At 41.6% G+C, this 19130-nt stretch overlaps 1 protein-coding gene across 1 annotated transcript in view; it reads left to right on the top strand.

The window, feature by feature from the left end:
* Nucleotides 1-327: 327 nt before the first annotated feature.
* LOC110455111 (probable helicase senataxin) overlaps nt 328-19130 on the top strand; it is a gene marked incomplete at its 5' end in the record, with an annotated part of 45648 nt that continues 26845 nt past the window's right edge. The window contains 7 exons of the mRNA XM_021505060.1: nt 328-537; nt 723-832; nt 2060-2209; nt 5395-5547; nt 8314-8416; nt 17363-17479; nt 17586-17716. Of these exons, the coding sequence (XP_021360735.1) occupies nt 328-537; nt 723-832; nt 2060-2209; nt 5395-5547; nt 8314-8416; nt 17363-17479; nt 17586-17716 (974 nt within the window). The remainder of the gene's footprint in view (nt 538-722; nt 833-2059; nt 2210-5394; nt 5548-8313; nt 8417-17362; nt 17480-17585; nt 17717-19130) is intronic.

Genomic DNA, 19130 nt, shown 5'->3' with positions numbered 1-19130 from the left:
GAAAGGTATAGAATCTTTATATTTGGCTGATGGCTTCCTGTGATAGAGCCCTAAAAAGTTTGAGAATGAAAATGACCTTGATCTACTTTCAAGGTCACAGGGAAAAATATGTCAAACTTCTGAAGAAGAACCAAAAAGCATAGAATCTTATAATAATACCTGGCTGGTAGTTTCATCAGATGGAGCCGACAAAGTTTGCGAGGGAAATATTTGTAGTGCAATATAATATTTAATGAGAATATTTTGCTCTGACTGCTTAAATATTCAGGTGAGCAATACAGGCCCTCTGGTCCTCTTGTTATGAGGATTCCTGGGTTTTGTTGACAGGTGTGGTAAGGGGAGAGAAGTACAGCTCCGGTGAATACCCATGTGAGAGTGATCTTGTCATCTTAAACTACGTGTCCGAGATGCCTGACCCAGCACAGCCTAGCGGGCCACTCCAGTACGTACAGCGGGCCACCTTTGGGTTTATAGAGAGGGTCACACACCACAAAGCCCAGGACATCCCTCAACTTTACAATGGCCTTCCATTACTTAGTGAGTACATCACAATGGAGACATATAAGGGCAAACTGTATACTTTTCAATTTCTGGTACATATCATGGATGTATAGTTGAATAGAAAAATGCATTTTAATACTATCGTTAAGGGTTCGTATAAAATTGTTTGGCTCCACAAATACAGACCTTTCATATTTGACATCATAATGAACATTTTTCAGGAGAAGATGCACAAGCTTTGGGAAATCAGAATGTGGCTACTCTGAAGCTGAAACTGAAGATAAGGAATGGCAGAAATATACGAATGGCACCACAACCAGCCACTCTCCAGGTACTACGGCTCATACGTTCATACTTTCAATATGATCAATATTTCTCAAGACAATACACATATCATATCGCAATTTCACTATTGTGAAAATCTTGGACTAGATTATATACACTTTTAGATTTTCATTGTTGGGATATGACTTTCTGATACTTATCTGTGTATCGTGGCTCTGTATCACAATATCATATCATGAGCTTAATGGCAATACTCAGCACTACCAGGTACATCTATATAGTGAATATACTTATTAGTATCTGGCCTGAACTTGACTTTGTATGACATGGTAATGTGCATAATACATGTAATGTAATATCAATAAGTTGTATTGCTTATGATGATAAAAGAATTGAATCTATAAGTTAACTGAACAAGCCACTATCTATGTATATTCATAGGTAAAGTAAACAATCTAGTCTGTCTGTCTGTCACGCTTCGTTTCCGTGCAATAACTACAAGAAATGTTTTCTTCAAACTGAGTACTCGGGTTAAATGACTTCAGGGCTCGGCCAAGTTTGATGACCACTTTCAGCGAACTTTATTTGGCGGAGTTATGGCCCCTTGAATAACGAAAAACGTCATTATCTGATGTTTCCTCTTAATGACTCTAGCAAGTATTAGATAAGGCTTTTTTTCTTCGAGTTTCAAGCTATACATTTTGTCTCGACAGCACGGTACTCACATGTTTAAACCTAACCTCAGTAATGTTTACCTACAATATGTCCTGAAAGCGGGGGATATAAATTCCACGAATTTGCTTGTTGTATACAATGTTATTACAGGTCCCCCAGTTGGCAGAGAGATAGAGCCCAAAATAGGGGCAATAAAGGCGTTTTAACAATTAAACCATTAGTTCTGAAGTATTTGAAAGATTTAAACAGTTGGGTAAATGGTAATGTAGCATTGTCAGGACAAGGGAACTGTTTTGTGTATAATGTTGTGTTTCCTCAGAAAGAACAGGGTCAATTGCATACTGGCTTTCAAACATTTAAAAAAGCTCCTCCTCCTGAAGTATTCGATATATTACAATCATATTTGGAACATAAGATTACAAGGACAAAGGAATCGTATTTTGTAATACCAGATAAAAGAAGGTTGTGACCCACCCCCTCTGCAAGGGGGGCAAAGGGACATGACCCAATAGGTAGCAGTTTTGTCTTTTTATGTTTTTTTAAAGCATGATTGAGTTAATCATGATGTACACACATTATAATTTATGTTTGATTGCAGAGAGTAGTGTCCCTTGTATCAATTGTAAGGCAGTATAATGCCCTGGTGGAGCTGCGCAGGAATGTGCTGTGGCGACACATACTGGAGCCAGGCAGGGCAGATGTGTTCGCTGAGATACAGCCAGTGACAGAGACTTTACGTACACAGCTGGTAAGATACAGAAAGGATATACAGCTGGTAAAATGTGACACTGGATATACAGCTGGTAAAAATATTGCATAGTACATTTAGTCTGTAAACTACCACACAGGTTACATAGTACATTTAGTCTGTAAACTACCACACAGGTTACATAGTACATTTAGTCTGCAAACTACCACACAGGTTACATAGTACATTTAGTCTGCAAACTACCACACAGGTTACATAGTACATTTAGTCTGTAAACTACCACACAGGTTACATAGTACATTTAGTCTGTAAACTACCACACAGGTTACATAGTACATTTAGTCTGCAAACTACCACACAGGTTACATAGTACATTTAGTCTGCAAACTACCACACAGGTTACATAGTACATTTAGTCTGTAAACTACCACACAGGTTACATAGTACATTTAGTCTGTAAACTACCACACAGGTTACATAGTACATTTAGTCTGTTAGCCACCACACAGGTTACATAGTACATTTAGTCTGTTAGCCACCACACAGGTTACATAGTACATTTAGTCTGTTAGCCACCACACAGGTTACATAGTACATTTAGTCTGTTAGCCACCACACAGGTTACATAGTACATTTAGTCTGTTAGCCACCACACAGGTTACATAGTACATTTAGTCTGTTAGCCACCACACAGGTTACATAGTACATTTAGTCTGTTAGCCACCACACAGGTTACATAGTACATTTAGTCTGTTAGCCACCACACAGGTTACATAGTACATTTAGTCTGTTAGCCACCACACAGGTTACATAGTACATTTAGTCTGTTAGCCACCACACAGGTTACATAGTACATTTAGTCTGTTAGCCACCACACAGGTTACATAGTACATTTAGTCTGTTAGCCACCACACAGGTTACATAGTACATTTAGTCTGTTAGCCACCACACAGGTTACATAGTACATTTAGTCTGTTAGCCACCACACAGGTTACATAGTACATTTAGTCTGTTAGCCACCACACAGGTTACATAGTACATTTAGTCTGTTAGCCACCACACAGGTTACATAGTACATTTAGTCTGTTAGCCACCACACAGGTTACATAGTACATTTAGTCTGTTAGCCACCACACAGGTTACATAGTACATTTAGTCTGTTAGCCACCACACAGGTTACATAGTACATTTAGTCTGTTAGCCACCACACAGGTTACATAGTACATTTAGTCTGTTAGCCACCACACAGGTTACATAGTACATTTAGTCTGTTAGCCACCACACAGGTTACATAGTACATTTAGTCTGTTAGCCACCACACAGGTTACATAGTACATTTAGTCTGTTAGCCACCACACAGGTTACATAGTACATTTAGTCTGTTAGCCACCACACAGGTTACATAGTACATTTAGTCTGTTAGCCACCACACAGGTTACATAGTACATTTAGTCTGTTAGCCACCACACAGGTTACATAGTACATTTAGTCTGTTAGCCACCACACAGGTTACATAGTACATTTAGTCTGTTAGCCACCACACAGGTTACATAGTACATTTAGTCTGTTAGCCACCACACAGGTTACATAGTACATTTAGTCTGTTAGCCACCACACAGGTTACATAGTACATTTAGTCTGTTAGCCACCACACAGGTTACATAGTACATTTAGTCTGTTAGCCACCACACAGGTTACATAGTACATTTAGTCTGTTAGCCACCACACAGGTTACATAGTACATTTAGTCTGTTAGCCACCACACAGGTTACATAGTACATTTAGTCTGTTAGCCACCACACAGGTTACATAGTACATTTAGTCTGTTAGCCACCACACAGGTTACATAGTACATTTAGTCTGTTAGCCACCACACAGGTTACATAGTACATTTAGTCTGTTAGCCACCACACAGGTTACATAGTACATTTAGTCTGTTAGCCACCACACAGGTTACATAGTACATTTAGTCTGTTAGCCACCACACAGGTTACATAGTACATTTAGTCTGTTAGCCACCACACAGGTTACATAGTACATTTAGTCTGTTAGCCACCACACAGGTTACATAGTACATTTAGTCTGTTAGCCACCACACAGGTTACATAGTACATTTAGTCTGTTAGCCACCACACAGGTTACATAGTACATTTAGTCTGTTAGCCACCACACAGGTTACATAGTACATTTAGTCTGTTAGCCACCACACAGGTTACATAGTACATTTAGTCTGTTAGCCACCACACAGGTTACATAGTACATTTAGTCTGTTAGCCACCACACAGGTTACATAGTACATTTAGTCTGTTAGCCACCACACAGGTTACATAGTACATTTAGTCTGTTAGCCACCACACAGGTTACATAGTACATTTAGTCTGTTAGCCACCACACAGGTTACATAGTACATTTAGTCTGTTAGCCACCACACAGGTTACATAGTACATTTAGTCTGTTAGCCACCACACAGGTTACATAGTACATTTAGTCTGTTAGCCACCACACAGGTTACATAGTACATTTAGTCTGTTAGCCACCACACAGGTTACATAGTACATTTAGTCTGTTAGCCACCACACAGGTTACATAGTACATTTAGTCTGTTAGCCACCACACAGGTTACATAGTACATTTAGTCTGTTAGCCACCACACAGGTTACATAGTACATTTAGTCTGTTAGCCACCACACAGGTTACATAGTACATTTAGTCTGTTAGCCACCACACAGGTTACATAGTACATTTAGTCTGTTAGCCACCACACAGGTTACATAGTACATTTAGTCTGTTAGCCACCACACAGGTTACATAGTACATTTAGTCTGTTAGCCACCACACAGGTTACATAGTACATTTAGTCTGTTAGCCACCACACAGGTTACATAGTACATTTAGTCTGTAAACTACCACACAGGTTATATAGTACATTTAGTCTGTAAACCACCACACAGGTTACATAGTACATTTAGTCTGTAAACTACCACACAGGTTACATAATACATTTAGTCTGTTAGCCACCACACAGGTTACATAGTACATTTAGTCTGTTAGCCACCACATAGGTTACATAGTTGGTGAGCTATGGCCCGAGACACTGAGACTGTCCCTATATTCTATCACAGCTTTGAAATGATTAAGAACCATTTTTCTAAAATTCAGTATTCACATCAAAGAGACATAAATACATCAGATCTTTTCGAGTATATATTTTGATTTGGGTACAGAGAGGCTACAATCCATCCCAGCAAAGGGCCATCTGTACGGCAGCCAAGGTGGCCATGCAGCCTGTCAATCTGCCACGGGTCTGTCTGCTGCAGGGACCACCAGGGACCGGCAAATCTCACACCATCGTCGGTATAGTGGACAAAATCATCAGGGTGAGTCTTTAAAATAGTGTCACCTCACAGTGACGTCTTATCATCATTTAGGTCTCTACTTCATATTGACATGTTACCACTTTCATTTTACAAGTTCATAAACTACTGTAACGGGGTAGAATCAGCTTTACAAGAGAAATCAATTTAGGGTCAATTTTGAAATTTTCATTTCCTGATCTATAGATTAGAGGATTATGGTATGACAAAACCTCAGTTTCTTGCTACAGGGTCAGTTTTTAACTTTTTAAGTGACACAATTTTGTGTCATAGCTTTCCAAACATCATTATTTCTGTCTGGGGCCTTGTCATATGGAGATAGGAGGGGCCTTGTCCCAAGAAGATAGGAGGGGCCTTGTCCCAAGGAGATAGGAGGGGCCTTGTCGCATGGAGATAGGAGCCTTGTCGTAAGGAGATAGGAGGGGCCTTGTCTTAAGGAGATAGGAAGGGCCTTGTCGCAAGGAGATAGGAGGGGCCTTGTCATGAGGAGAAACAGAAAGCCAGATCATAAGGAGATAGGAGGGGCCTTGTCATAAGGAGATAGGAGGGGCCTTGTCGCAAGGAGATACGAGGGGCCTTGTCATAAGGAGATAGGAAGGGCCTTGTCGTAAAGAGATAGGAGGGCCTTGTCACAAGGAGATAGGAGGGGCCTTGTCTTAAGGAGATAGGAAGGGCCTTGTCGCAAGGAGATAGGAGGGGCCTTGTCATAAGGAGATAGGACGGGCCTTGTCGTAAGGAGATAGGAGGGGCCTTGTCGTAAGGAGATAGGAGGGGCCTTGTCTTAAGGATATAGGAAGGGCCTTGTCGCGAGGAGATAGGAGGGGCCTTGTCAGGAGGAGAAACAGAAAGCCAGATCATAAGGAGATAGGAGGGGCCTTGTCATAAGTAGATAGGAGGGGCCTTGTCGTAAGAAGATAGGAGGGGCTGTGACACAAGGAGGGGCAGAGCCATAAGGAGATAGGAGGGGCCTTGTCGGATGGAGATAGGAGGGGCCTTGTCTTAAGGAGATAGGAGGGGCCTTGTCGTAAGAAGATAGGAGGGGCTGTGACACAAGGAGGGGCAGAGGCATAAGGAGATAGGAGGGGCTGTGACACAAGGAGGGGTAGAGTCATAAGGAGATAGGAGGGGCCTTGTCGCAGGGAGTTAGGAGCCTTGTCGTAAGGAGATAGGAGGGGCATTGTCTTAAGGATATAGGAAGGGCCTTGTCGCGAGGAGATAGGAGGGGCCTTGTCATAAGTAGATAGGAGGGGCCTTGTCGTAAGAAGATAGGAGGGGCTGTGACAGAAGGAGGGGCAGAGTCATAAGGAGATAGGAGGGGCTGTGACACAAGGAGGGGCAGAGCCATAAGGAGATAGGAGGGGCCTTGTCGCAAGGAGATACGAGGGGCCTTGTCATAAGGAGATAGGAGAGGCCTTGTCGTAAGAAGATAGGAGGGGCTGTGGCACAAGGAGGGGCAGAGTCATAAGGAGCTAGGAGGGGCTGTGACACAAGGAGGGTCAGGGTCATAAGGACATAGAGGGAGCCAGATCACAAGGGGATAGGAGGGGCCTTGTCGTAAGGATATAGGAGGGGCCTTGTCTTAAGGAGATAGGAAGGGCCTTGTCGCAAGGAGATAGGAGGGGCCTTGCCATAAGGAGATAGGAGGGGCCTTGTCATAAGTAGATAGGAGGGGCCTTGTCGTAAGGAGATAGGAGGGGCCTTGTCGTATGGAGATAGGAGGGGCCTTGTCTTAAGGAGATAGGAGGGGCCTTGTCATAAAGAGATAGGAGGGGCCTTGTCGTAAGGATATAGGAGGGGCCTTGTCTTAAGGATATAGGAAGGGCCTTGTCGCGAGGAGATAGGAGGGGCCTTGTCATAAGGAGATAGGACGGGCCTTGTCGTAAGGAGATAGGAGGGGCCTTGTCGTATGGAGATAGGAGGGGCCTTGTCTTAAGGAGATAGGAAGGGCCTTGTCGTAAGGAGATAGGAGGGGCCTTGTCGCAGGGAGTTAGGAGCCTTGTCGTAAGGAGATAGGAGGGGCCTTGTCGTATGGAGATAGGAGGGGCCTTGTCTTAAGGAGAAAGAAGGGGCCTTGTCGCAAGGAGATAGGAGGGGCCTTGTCGTAAGAAGATAGGAGGGGCTGTGACACAAGGAGGGGCAGAGTCATAAGGAGATAGGAGGGGCTGTGACACAAGGAGGGTCAGGGTCATAAGGAGATAGAGGGAGCCAGATCACAAGGGGATAGGAGGGGCCTTGTCGTAAGGATATAGGAGGGGCCATGTCATAAGGAGATAAAAGGGGCCTCGTTTAAGGAGATAGGAGGGGCTGTGACACAAGGAGGGGCAGGGTCATAAGGAGATAGAGGGAGCCAGATCATAAGGAGATAGGAGGGGCCTTGTCGTAAGGAGATAGGAGAGCCCTTGTCGTAAGGAGATAGGAGGGGCCTTGTAGTAAGGAGATAGGAGGGCCCTTGTCGTAAGGAGATAGGAGGGGCCTTATAGTAAGGAGATAGGAGAGGTTGTGCCATATGGGGATAGTTATAAGGGGATAGGAAGGTCCCTGTTATAAGGGGATAGGAAGGTCCCTGTTATAAGGGGATAGGAAGGTCCTTGTTATAAGGGGATAGGAAGGTCCCTGTTATAAGGGGATATGAGGGACCAGGAATGGTATAAACCTGATCATTGAGATTTATGAACGCCCTCATTACTACACAGTCAGTTTTTTTCTGTAACAGTTATATTACAACTGAATGCACAAGTTGATTTGTATTTGTATTTTTGTTCACCCCAGGACACACAGGGAAAGGGGCGTATTTGTCTCTGTACACCATCAAATGCTGCTGTGGACGAGGTTATTCGTAGGTTGATCTCTCACAAGAAGCGTGTAACAAGAGGTAACGTATTATGGTTCTATTACTACTGGTACATTTTTAGGTCACCTGAGCTTTAGCTCGTTGTGCGGCGTCCGTTAACATTTTACATTTTCAACTTAAGCTGAAATACTGGCAAAGGGATTTCATTAATATTTCATGGAAAGGTTACTGACATGTCCCTGACCAAGTGCTGTTATTTTTCGGGTCAATTAGAAATCCAATATGGCCACCACGGCCGCCATTTTGAAAAACTATTTCAAACTTAAAGTTTAGTTCTGCTGGGCTGATTTAATTGAAATTTGGTAGGAATGATCGACTCATGGTCCTGACAAAGTGTTGTTAATTTTTGGGTCAATCAGAAATCCAATTTGGCCGCCACGGCCGCCATTTTAAAAACTATTTCAAGCTTAAAGTCAAGTTCTGCTAGGTCGATTGAACTGAATCTTTGTAGGAATGATCGACTCATGGTCCTGACAAAGTGTTGTTAATTTTTGGGTCAATCAGAAATCCAATTTGGTCGCCACGGCCACCATTTTAAAAACTATTTCAAACTTAAAGTCAGTTCTGCTGGGCCGATTGAACTGAAACTTTGAAGGAATGATCGACTCATAGTCCTGACAAAGTGTTGTTAATTTTTCGGGTCAATCAGAAATCCAATATGGCTGCAACAGCCGCTATATTGAAAATAACTATTTTAAGCTTAAAAATGAGTTCTAATAGGCCGATTTGACTGAAACTCGGTCTAGGAATGATTAGCTCATGGTCCTGACAAACTTAAGTTAACGTTATACTGTGTACTGTATACTTGGTGTAGTGTATAGTTGGTGTAGTGTATAGTTGGTGTAGTGTATTCTTGGTGTAGTGTATAGTTGGTGTAGTGTATAGTTGGTGTAGTGTATACTTGGTGTAGTGTATAGTTGGTGTAGTGTATAGTTGGTGTAGTGTATAGTTGGTGTAGTGTATAGTTGGTGTAGTGTATAGTTGGTGTAGTGTATAGTTGGTGTAGTGTATAGTTGGTGTAGTGTATAGTTGGTGTAGTGTATAGTTGGTGTAGTGTATAGTTGGTGTAGTGTATAGTTGGTGTAGTGTATAGTTGGTGTAGTGTATAGTTGGTGTAGTGTATAGTTGGTGTAGTGTATAGTTGGTGTAGTGTATAGTTGGTGTAGTGTATAGTTGGTGTAGTGTATAGTTGGTGTAGTGTATAGTTGGTGTAGTGTATAGTTGGTGTAGTGTATAGTTGGTGTAGTGTATAGTTGGTGTAGTGTATAGTTGGTGTAGTGTATAGTTGGTGTAGTGTATAGTTGGTGTAGTGTATAGTTGGTGTAGTGTATAGTTGGTGTAGTGTATAGTTGGTGTAGTGTATAGTTGGTGTAGTGTATAGTTGGTGTAGTGTATAGTTGGTGTAGTGTATAGTTGGTGTAGTGTATAGTTGGTGTAGTGTATAGTTGGTGTAGTGTATAGTTGGTGTAGTGTATAGTTGGTGTAGTGTATAGTTGGTGTAGTGTATAGTTGGTGTAGTGTATAGTTGGTGTAGTGTATAGTTGGTGTAGTGTATAGTTGGTGTAGTGTATAGTTGGTGTAGTGTATAGTTGGTGTAGTGTATAGTTGGTGTAGTGTATAGTTGGTGTAGTGTATAGTTGGTGTAGTGTATAGTTGGTGTAGTGTATAGTTGGTGTAGTGTATAGTTGGTGTAGTGTATAGTTGGTGTAGTGTATAGTTGGTGTAGTGTATAGTTGGTGTAGTGTATAGTTGGTGTAGTGTATAGTTGGTGTAGTGTATAGTTGGTGTAGTGTATAGTTGGTGTAGTGTATAGTTGGTGTAGTGTATAGTTGGTGTAGTGTATAGTTGGTGTAGTGTATAGTTGGTGTAGTGTATAGTTGGTGTAGTGTATAGTTGGTGTAGTGTATAGTTGGTGTAGTGTATAGTTGGTGTAGTGTATAGTTGGTGTAGTGTATAGTTGGTGTAGTGTATAGTTGGTGTAGTGTATAGTTGGTGTAGTGTATAGTTGGTGTAGTGTATAGTTGGTGTAGTGTATAGTTGGTGTAGTGTATAGTTGGTATAGTGTATAGTTGGTGTAGTGTATACTTGGTGTAGTGTATAGTTGGTGTAGTGTATAGTTGGTGTAGTGTATAGTTGGTGTAGTGTATAGTTGGTGTAGTGTATAGTTGGTGTAGTGTATAGTTGGTGTAGTGTATAGTTGGTGTAGTGTATAGTTGGTGTAGTGTATAGTTGGTGTAGTGTATAGTTGGTGTAGTGTATAGTTGGTGTAGTGTATAGTTGGTGTAGTGTATAGTTGGTGTAGTGTATAGTTGGTGTAGTGTATAGTTGGTGTAGTGTATAGTTGGTGTAGTGTATAGTTGGTGTAGTGTATAGTTGGTGTAGTGTATAGTTGGTGTAGTGTATAGTTGGTGTAGTGTATAGTTGGTGTAGTGTATAGTTGGTGTAGTGTATAGTTGGTGTAGTGTATAGTTGGTGTAGTGTATAGTTGGTGTAGTGTATAGTTGGTGTAGTGTATAGTTGGTGTAGTGTATAGTTGGTGTAGTGTATAGTTGGTGTAGTGTATAGTTGGTGTAGTGTATAGTTGGTGTAGTGTATAGTTGGTGTAGTGTATAGTTGGTGTAGTGTATAGTTGGTGTAGTGTATAGTTGGTGTAGTGTATAGTTGGTGTAGTGTATAGTTGGTGTAGTGTATAGTTGGTGTAGTGTATAGTTGGTGTAGTGTATAGTTGGTGTAGTGTATAGTTGGTGTAGTGTATAGTTGGTGTAGTGTATAGTTGGTGTAGTGTATAGTTGGTGTAGTGTATAGTTGGTGTAGTGTATAGTTGGTGTAGTGTATAGTTGGTGTAGTGTATAGTTGGTGTAGTGTATAGTTGGTGTAGTGTATAGTTGGTGTAGTGTATAGTTGGTGTAGTGTATAGTTGGTGTAGTGTATAGTTGGTGTAGTGTATAGTTGGTGTAGTGTATAGTTGGTGTAGTGTATAGTTGGTGTAGTGTATAGTTGGTGTAGTGTATAGTTGGTGTAGTGTATAGTTGGTGTAGTGTATAGTTGGTGTAGTGTATAGTTGGTGTAGTGTATAGTTGGTGTAGTGTATAGTTGGTGTAGTGTATAGTTGGTGTAGTGTATAGTTGGTGTAGTGTATAGTTGGTGTAGTGTATAGTTGGTGTAGTGTATAGTTGGTGTAGTGTATAGTTGGTGTAGTGTATAGTTGGTGTAGTGTATAGTTGGTGTAGTGTATAGTTGGTGTAGTGTATAGTTGGTGTAGTGTATAGTTGGTGTAGTGTATAGTTGGTGTAGTGTATAGTTGGTGTAGTGTATAGTTGGTGTAGTGTATAGTTGGTGTAGTGTATAGTTGGTGTAGTGTATAGTTGGTGTAGTGTATAGTTGGTGTAGTGTATAGTTGGTGTAGTGTATAGTTGGTGTAGTGTATAGTTGGTGTAGTGTATAGTTGGTGTAGTGTATAGTTGGTGTAGTGTATAGTTGGTGTAGTGTATAGTTGGTGTAGTGTATAGTTGGTGTAGTGTATAGTTGGTGTAGTGTATAGTTGGTGTAGTGTATAGTTGGTGTAGTGTATAGTTGGTGTAGTGTATAGTTGGTGTAGTGTATAGTTGGTGTAGTGTATAGTTGGTGTAGTGTATAGTTGGTGTAGTGTATAGTTGGTGTAGTGTATAGTTGGTGTAGTGTATAGTTGGTGTAGTGTATAGTTGGTGTAGTGTATAGTTGGTGTAGTGTATAGTTGGTGTAGTGTATAGTTGGTGTAGTGTATAGTTGGTGTAGTGTATAGTTGGTGTAGTGTATAGTTGGTGTAGTGTATAGTTGGTGTAGTGTATAGTTGGTGTAGTGTATAGTTGGTGTAGTGTATAGTTGGTGTAGTGTATAGTTGGTGTAGTGTATAGTTGGTGTAGTGTATAGTTGGTGTAGTGTATAGTTGGTGTAGTGTATAGTTGGTGTAGTGTATAGTTGGTGTAGTGTATAGTTGGTGTAGTGTATAGTTGGTGTAGTGTATAGTTGGTGTAGTGTATAGTTGGTGTAGTGTATAGTTGGTGTAGTGTATAGTTGGTGTAGTGTATAGTTGGTGTAGTGTATAGTTGGTGTAGTGTATAGTTGGTGTAGTGTATAGTTGGTGTAGTGTATAGTTGGTGTAGTGTATAGTTGGTGTAGTGTATAGTTGGTGTAGTGTATAGTTGGTGTAGTGTATAGTTGGTGTAGTGTATAGTTGGTGTAGTGTATAGTTGGTGTAGTGTATAGTTGGTGTAGTGTATAGTTGGTGTAGTGTATAGTTGGTGTAGTGTATAGTTGGTGTAGTGTATAGTTGGTGTAGTGTATAGTTGGTGTAGTGTATAGTTGGTGTAGTGTATAGTTGGTGTAGTGTATAGTTGGTGTAGTGTATAGTTGGTGTAGTGTATAGTTGGTGTAGTGTATAGTTGGTGTAGTGTATAGTTGGTGTAGTGTATAGTTGGTGTAGTGTATAGTTGGTGTAGTGTATAGTTGGTGTAGTGTATAGTTGGTGTAGTGTATAGTTGGTGTAGTGTATAGTTGGTGTAGTGTATAGTTGGTGTAGTGTATAGTTGGTGTAGTGTATAGTTGGTGTAGTGTATAGTTGGTGTAGTGTATAGTTGGTGTAGTGTATAGTTGGTGTAGTGTATAGTTGGTGTAGTGTATAGTTGGTGTAGTGTATAGTTGGTGTAGTGTATAGTTGGTGTAGTGTATAGTTGGTGTAGTGTATAGTTGGTGTAGTGTATAGTTGGTGTAGTGTATAGTTGGTGTAGTGTATAGTTGGTGTAGTGTATAGTTGGTGTAGTGTATAGTTGGTGTAGTGTATAGTTGGTGTAGTGTATAGTTGGTGTAGTGTATAGTTGGTGTAGTGTATAGTTGGTGTAGTGTATAGTTGGTGTAGTGTATAGTTGGTGTAGTGTATAGTTGGTGTAGTGTATAGTTGGTGTAGTGTATAGTTGGTGTAGTGTATAGTTGGTGTAGTGTATAGTTGGTGTAGTGTATAGTTGGTGTAGTGTATAGTTGGTGTAGTGTATAGTTGGTGTAGTGTATAGTTGGTGTAGTGTATAGTTGGTGTAGTGTATAGTTGGTGTAGTGTATAGTTGGTGTAGTGTATAGTTGGTGTAGTGTATAGTTGGTGTAGTGTATAGTTGGTGTAGTGTATAGTTGGTGTAGTGTATAGTTGGTGTAGTGTATAGTTGGTGTAGTGTATAGTTGGTGTAGTGTATAGTTGGTGTAGTGTATAGTTGGTGTAGTGTATAGTTGGTGTAGTGTATAGTTGGTGTAGTGTATAGTTGGTGTAGTGTATAGTTGGTGTAGTGTATAGTTGGTGTAGTGTATAGTTGGTGTAGTGTATAGTTGGTGTAGTGTATAGTTGGTGTAGTGTATAGTTGGTGTAGTGTATAGTTGGTGTAGTGTATAGTTGGTGTAGTGTATAGTTGGTGTAGTGTATAGTTGGTGTAGTGTATAGTTGGTGTAGTGTATAGTTGGTGTAGTGTATAGTTGGTGTAGTGTATAGTTGGTGTAGTGTATAGTTGGTGTAGTGTATAGTTGGTGTAGTGTATAGTTGGTGTAGTGTATAGTTGGTGTAGTGTATAGTTGGTGTAGTGTATAGTTGGTGTAGTGTATAGTTGGTGTAGTGTATAGTTGGTGTAGTGTATAGTTGGTGTAGTGTATAGTTGGTGTAGTGTATAGTTGGTGTAGTGTATAGTTGGTGTAGTGTATAGTTGGTGTAGTGTATAGTTGGTGTAGTGTATAGTTGGTGTAGTGTATAGTTGGTGTAGTGTATAGTTGGTGTAGTGTATAGTTGGTGTAGTGTATAGTTGGTGTAGTGTATAGTTGGTGTAGTGTATAGTTGGTGTAGTGTATAGTTGGTGTAGTGTATAGTTGGTGTAGTGTATAGTTGGTGTAGTGTATAGTTGGTGTAGTGTATAGTTGGTGTAGTGTATAGTTGGTGTAGTGTATAGTTGGTGTAGTGTATAGTTGGTGTAGTGTATAGTTGGTGTAGTGTATAGTTGGTGTAGTGTATAGTTGGTGTAGTGTATAGTTGGTGTAGTGTATAGTTGGTGTAGTGTATAGTTGGTGTAGTGTATAGTTGGTGTAGTGTATAGTTGGTGTAGTGTATAGTTGGTGTAGTGTATAGTTGGTGTAGTGTATAGTTGGTGTAGTGTATAGTTGGTGTAGTGTATAGTTGGTGTAGTGTATAGTTGGTGTAGTGTATAGTTGGTGTAGTGTATAGTTGGTGTAGTGTATAGTTGGTGTAGTGTATAGTTGGTGTAGTGTATAGTTGGTGTAGTGTATAGTTGGTGTAGTGTATAGTTGGTGTAGTGTATAGTTGGTGTAGTGTATAGTTGGTGTAGTGTATAGTTGGTGTAGTGTATAGTTGGTGTAGTGTATAGTTGGTGTAGTGTATACTTGGTGTAGTGTATACTTGGTATAGTGTATAGTTGGTGTAGTGTATAGTTGGTGTAGTGTATACTTGGTGTAGTGTATACTTGGTGCAGTGTATACTTGGTGCAGTGAAGGGTTCAAAAGGTGCAGAGTATACTTGGCAGAATGTATTTTCTTATAAGGGCCCAGGATGGAAGATGCAGTGCCCTTTAATAATCTGAGCTTTTCCTGTCCCATCTGTCTGTCCATTTTTTGGTCACCTGGCCCGACGGGCCATGTGAGCGTATGCCATACTGCAGCGTCCGTCATCCGTCTGTCGTCCGGCGTCCGGCAACTTTTTCTTTAAAACGACTTCTTCTGAAGAACTGGAGGACCTAGGGTCATGATATTTGGCCAGTAGATACCTTGGATTGAGTGCTATAAAGTTTCCTCATTAAAATGACCTTGACCTACTTTCAAGGTCACAGTGGTCATATATGTTCAAAAATTGAAACAACTATATCCTAAAAACCATTTGGACTAGAGTCATGATACTTGAGTATGTTATGTAGACCAGCAGTTCAAATATTTTTCTTAATTACAGTAATGAGGTCAAAGGTCAACTTTAAGTGCTATTCGGGGGTCAAATGTCAACATGGGTTTAATGCTTTAACAATCTTCTTCTCAAGTTCCATAAGGCCCAGGGTCATAATATTTGGCCAGTAGGTACCTGTGATAGAGTGCTATAAAGTTTCCTCATTAAAATGACCTTGACTAACTTTCAAGGTCACAGGGCTCAAATATGTTTAAAAAACGTCAAACAACAATATCCTAAGAAGCATTTTGACTAGAGTCATGATACTTGAGTATATTATGTATACCAGCAGTGCAAATCTTTTTCTTAGTCACAGTAATGAGGTTAAAGGACAACTTTTAACCCTTAGGCTGCTACGCGCCATAATAGTGGTTTCGAAAAGTCGGGCCGTCAATAGTGGCGCTCGGTCTGTAGGTTTTTGATCGGTAAACAGAAAGTGTGAAAGCGGACTGTTGCTATACCAAACCCAAAGCGTATAGTAGAAGACTTCTTATTGGTTGTTTTGTCATTACTTTCGATATTCCCAGCAATGTACCCTAGTAATAACCAAAGTGCGCGAGAAAATTTCAAATCAGAAAAAACGTCATAAAAATGGTGGACGTGTAGATTGAAGTGATTAATATGATGGTAAACATTTATTTTCCAGCGTCACCTACGATGATAATAAAGGTTTTGAAGGGTTTGGCATGGTTGATGTGGAAATACTTTGGTGTAATATAATATGTAACTTTCCAATGAACGGCTTTGTGCCCTACGCAAACATGAAAATATTGGCGGACTGTGGCGCAAATCTTTTTCTTAATTACAGTAATGAGGTTAAATGTCAGCTTTAAGTGCTAGTTGGGGGTCAAAAGTCAACATGGGTTAAAAGCTTTAACAATCTTCTTCTCAAGTTGCATAAGGCCCAGGGTCTTGATATTTGGCCAGTAGGTACCAGGGATAGGGTGCTATAAAGTTTCCTCATTAAAATGACTTTGACCTACTTTCAAGGTCACAGGAATAAAAAATGTTCAAAACTTCAAACGACGATATCCTAAGAAGCATTTGGTCTAGAGTCATGATACTTGGGTATAGCAGTGCAAATCTTTTTCTAAATTACAGTAATGAGGTCAAATGTCAACTTTAAGTGCTAGCCGGAGTCAAAGGTCAACGTGGGTTAAAAGTTTTAAAATTACAATTTCAAATTTCAAACAACAATATCTTAAGCATTTAAGAGATGTTAAAATGTCTTGTGTACTAGTTACCAAATTTGGTCTGTAGTTACCTAAATGTCAGTTTCCTGTAACAAAAGAAACAGGTGAGCGATACAGGCCCTCTGGGCCTCTTGTTTGCTTTCGGCATGATATCTTGTGAAGGGAAGATCAGATTTTAGTCAAACTTTGCTGATGTAGTACTCATATAAGTCTCTTAGGTTCAATGATTGGCAAATTCTACTCATCTTTAAAGAGAATGCTGTTTTTTGATTGGCTGATTGCTATCTGCGGGCTATTTTCTGAAGGAATCACCTAATTTTGATTAAGAAATTTCACTGAGGTTGGATGTTTGGCATATTCTGCGCATATTTAATGAGTCTGCTGCATTCTGATGGGTTGATTGTTTTCCACACAATATTTGATGATTGGATTTTGATTAAACTTGCTTCGTATACCACTTACCCAAGTCTCAAGTTGCTTCTGATTAACTGGCACATATGGCTGTTACTTTTGTTTCTTTGATATGATTTTGTTCAAGATATGTGATTTATGAACATTAATGAATTAATGAATATTATGAACATAAAGAACATGGTAAAAGAGAACTTATAAACCTGATCCCATAAAACAAGATGGCTGTCATGATTGATAGTAACTGGTATTTGTCTGATTACAAACATGCATAACTCTTTATCACCAATTCTAAATGATTGCTGTGGCTTCTGCTCAGGGAATATGGCGTATATATAGGGGTAAACATATGGTAGGGCCTTGCTGACCTGTCTGTGTTCTAGTTGTCTGGTTATTTTATTTTAACAGACCCAAACCAACTGCCTTATGGTCTACGTGTGGTGAGAATTGGGAAGATGTCCTCAGTACACAAAGATGTGGCTAAACACACTTTCAGTGAAATTGTCCATGGCCACATCCAGAACGGTACGGTATGAGATTGGTAAACTGTGGTCATTATATATATACAGAGTTGTTTGTACGGTACGGTATGGTAAACTCAATTTGTAAAGTAACACTGTCACTGTTACAGAGATTGCTCGAAAGAAGGAGAAGAATTTCCCACAAAGTTCTCAACGAGAGCTTGCCAGCCTTGCTGAGAAGATATCGGTGCTGTCTAATCAACTGGAACACATGGATCCTGCAGACACCAACAATGTGCATGTATGTGTACAGTAGTAACAGAAGGGTTTTAGAACAGTAGGGGGAGGGGAGGACAGGAGGAATGGAAGGAGACAGAACGGTAGGGGGAGGGGAGGACAGGAGGTATGGAAGGAGACAGAACAGTGGGGGAGGGGAGGACAGGAGGAATGGAAGGAGACAGAACAGTAGGGGGAGGGGAGGACAGGAGGAATGGAAGTAGACAGAACAGTAGGGGAAAGGGTGGACAGGAGGAATGGAAGGAGAGACAGAACAGGAGGGGGAGGGGAGGACAGGAGGAATGGAAGTAGACAGAACAGTAGGGGAAAGGGTGGACAGGAGGAATGGAAGGAGAGACAGAACAGTAGGGGGGAGGGGAGGACAGGAGGAATGGAAGGAACAAGAACAGTAGGGGGAGGGGAGGACAGGAGGACTGGAAGGAGACAGAACAGTAGGGGGAGGGGAGGGCAGGAGGAATGGAAGGAGACAGAACGGTAGGGGGGGGGGAGGACAGGAGGAATGGAAGGAGACAGAACAGTGGGGGAGGGGAGGACAGGAGGAATGGAAGGAACAAGAACAGTAGGGGGAGGGGAGGACAGGAGGAAGGGAAGGAGACAGAACAGTAGGGGGAGGGGAGGACAGCAGGAATGGGAGAAGCCAGAACAGTAGGGGGAGGGGAGGACAGGAGGAATGGAAGTAGACAGAACAGTAGGGGAAAGGGTGGACAGGAGGAATGGAAGGAGAGACAGAACAGTAGGGGGAGGGGAGGACAGCAGGAATGGGAGAAGACAGAACAGAAGGGGGAGGGGAGGACAGGAGGAATGGAAGTAGACAGAACAGTAGGGGAAAGGGAGGACAGGAGGAATGGAAGGAGAGACAGAACAGTAGGGGGAGGGGAGGACAGGAGGAATGGAAGGAGACAGAACAGTAGGGGGAGGACAGGAGGAATGGTAGGTGGTAGGACTAAAAAGGGTAGGGGGAAGGGAGGTCAGGAGGGAGGACAGGAGGAATGGAAGGAGGCAGAACAGTAGGGGGAGGGGAGCACAGGAGGAATGGAAGGAGACAGAACAGGAGGGGGAGGGGAGGACAGGAGGTATGGAAGGAGACAGAACAGTAGGGGAAAGGGAGGACAGGAGGAATTGAAGGAGAGACAGAACAGTAGGGGGCGGGGAGGACAGGAGGAATGGAAGTAGAAAGAGAAGTAGGGGAAAGGGAGGAAGGGAGGAATGGAAGGAGAGACAGAACAGTAGGAGGAGGGGAGGACAGGAGGAATGGAAGTAGAAAGAACAGTAGGGGAAAGGGAGGACAGGAGGAAGGGAGGGAGAGACAGAACAGTAGGGGGGAGGGGAGGACAGGAGGAAGGGTAGGAGACAGAACAGAACAGTAGGGGGAGGGGAGGACAGCAGGAATGGGAGAAGACAGAACAGTAGGGGGAGGG

Source organism: Mizuhopecten yessoensis, unplaced genomic scaffold, assembly GCF_002113885.1.
Source record: "Mizuhopecten yessoensis strain PY_sf001 unplaced genomic scaffold, ASM211388v2 scaffold921, whole genome shotgun sequence".
Classification (NCBI taxonomy): domain Eukaryota; kingdom Metazoa; phylum Mollusca; class Bivalvia; order Pectinida; family Pectinidae; genus Mizuhopecten; species Mizuhopecten yessoensis.
The sequence above is the reverse complement of the archived record's forward strand: the minus strand, read 5'-3'. Positions and strand labels throughout refer to the sequence as shown.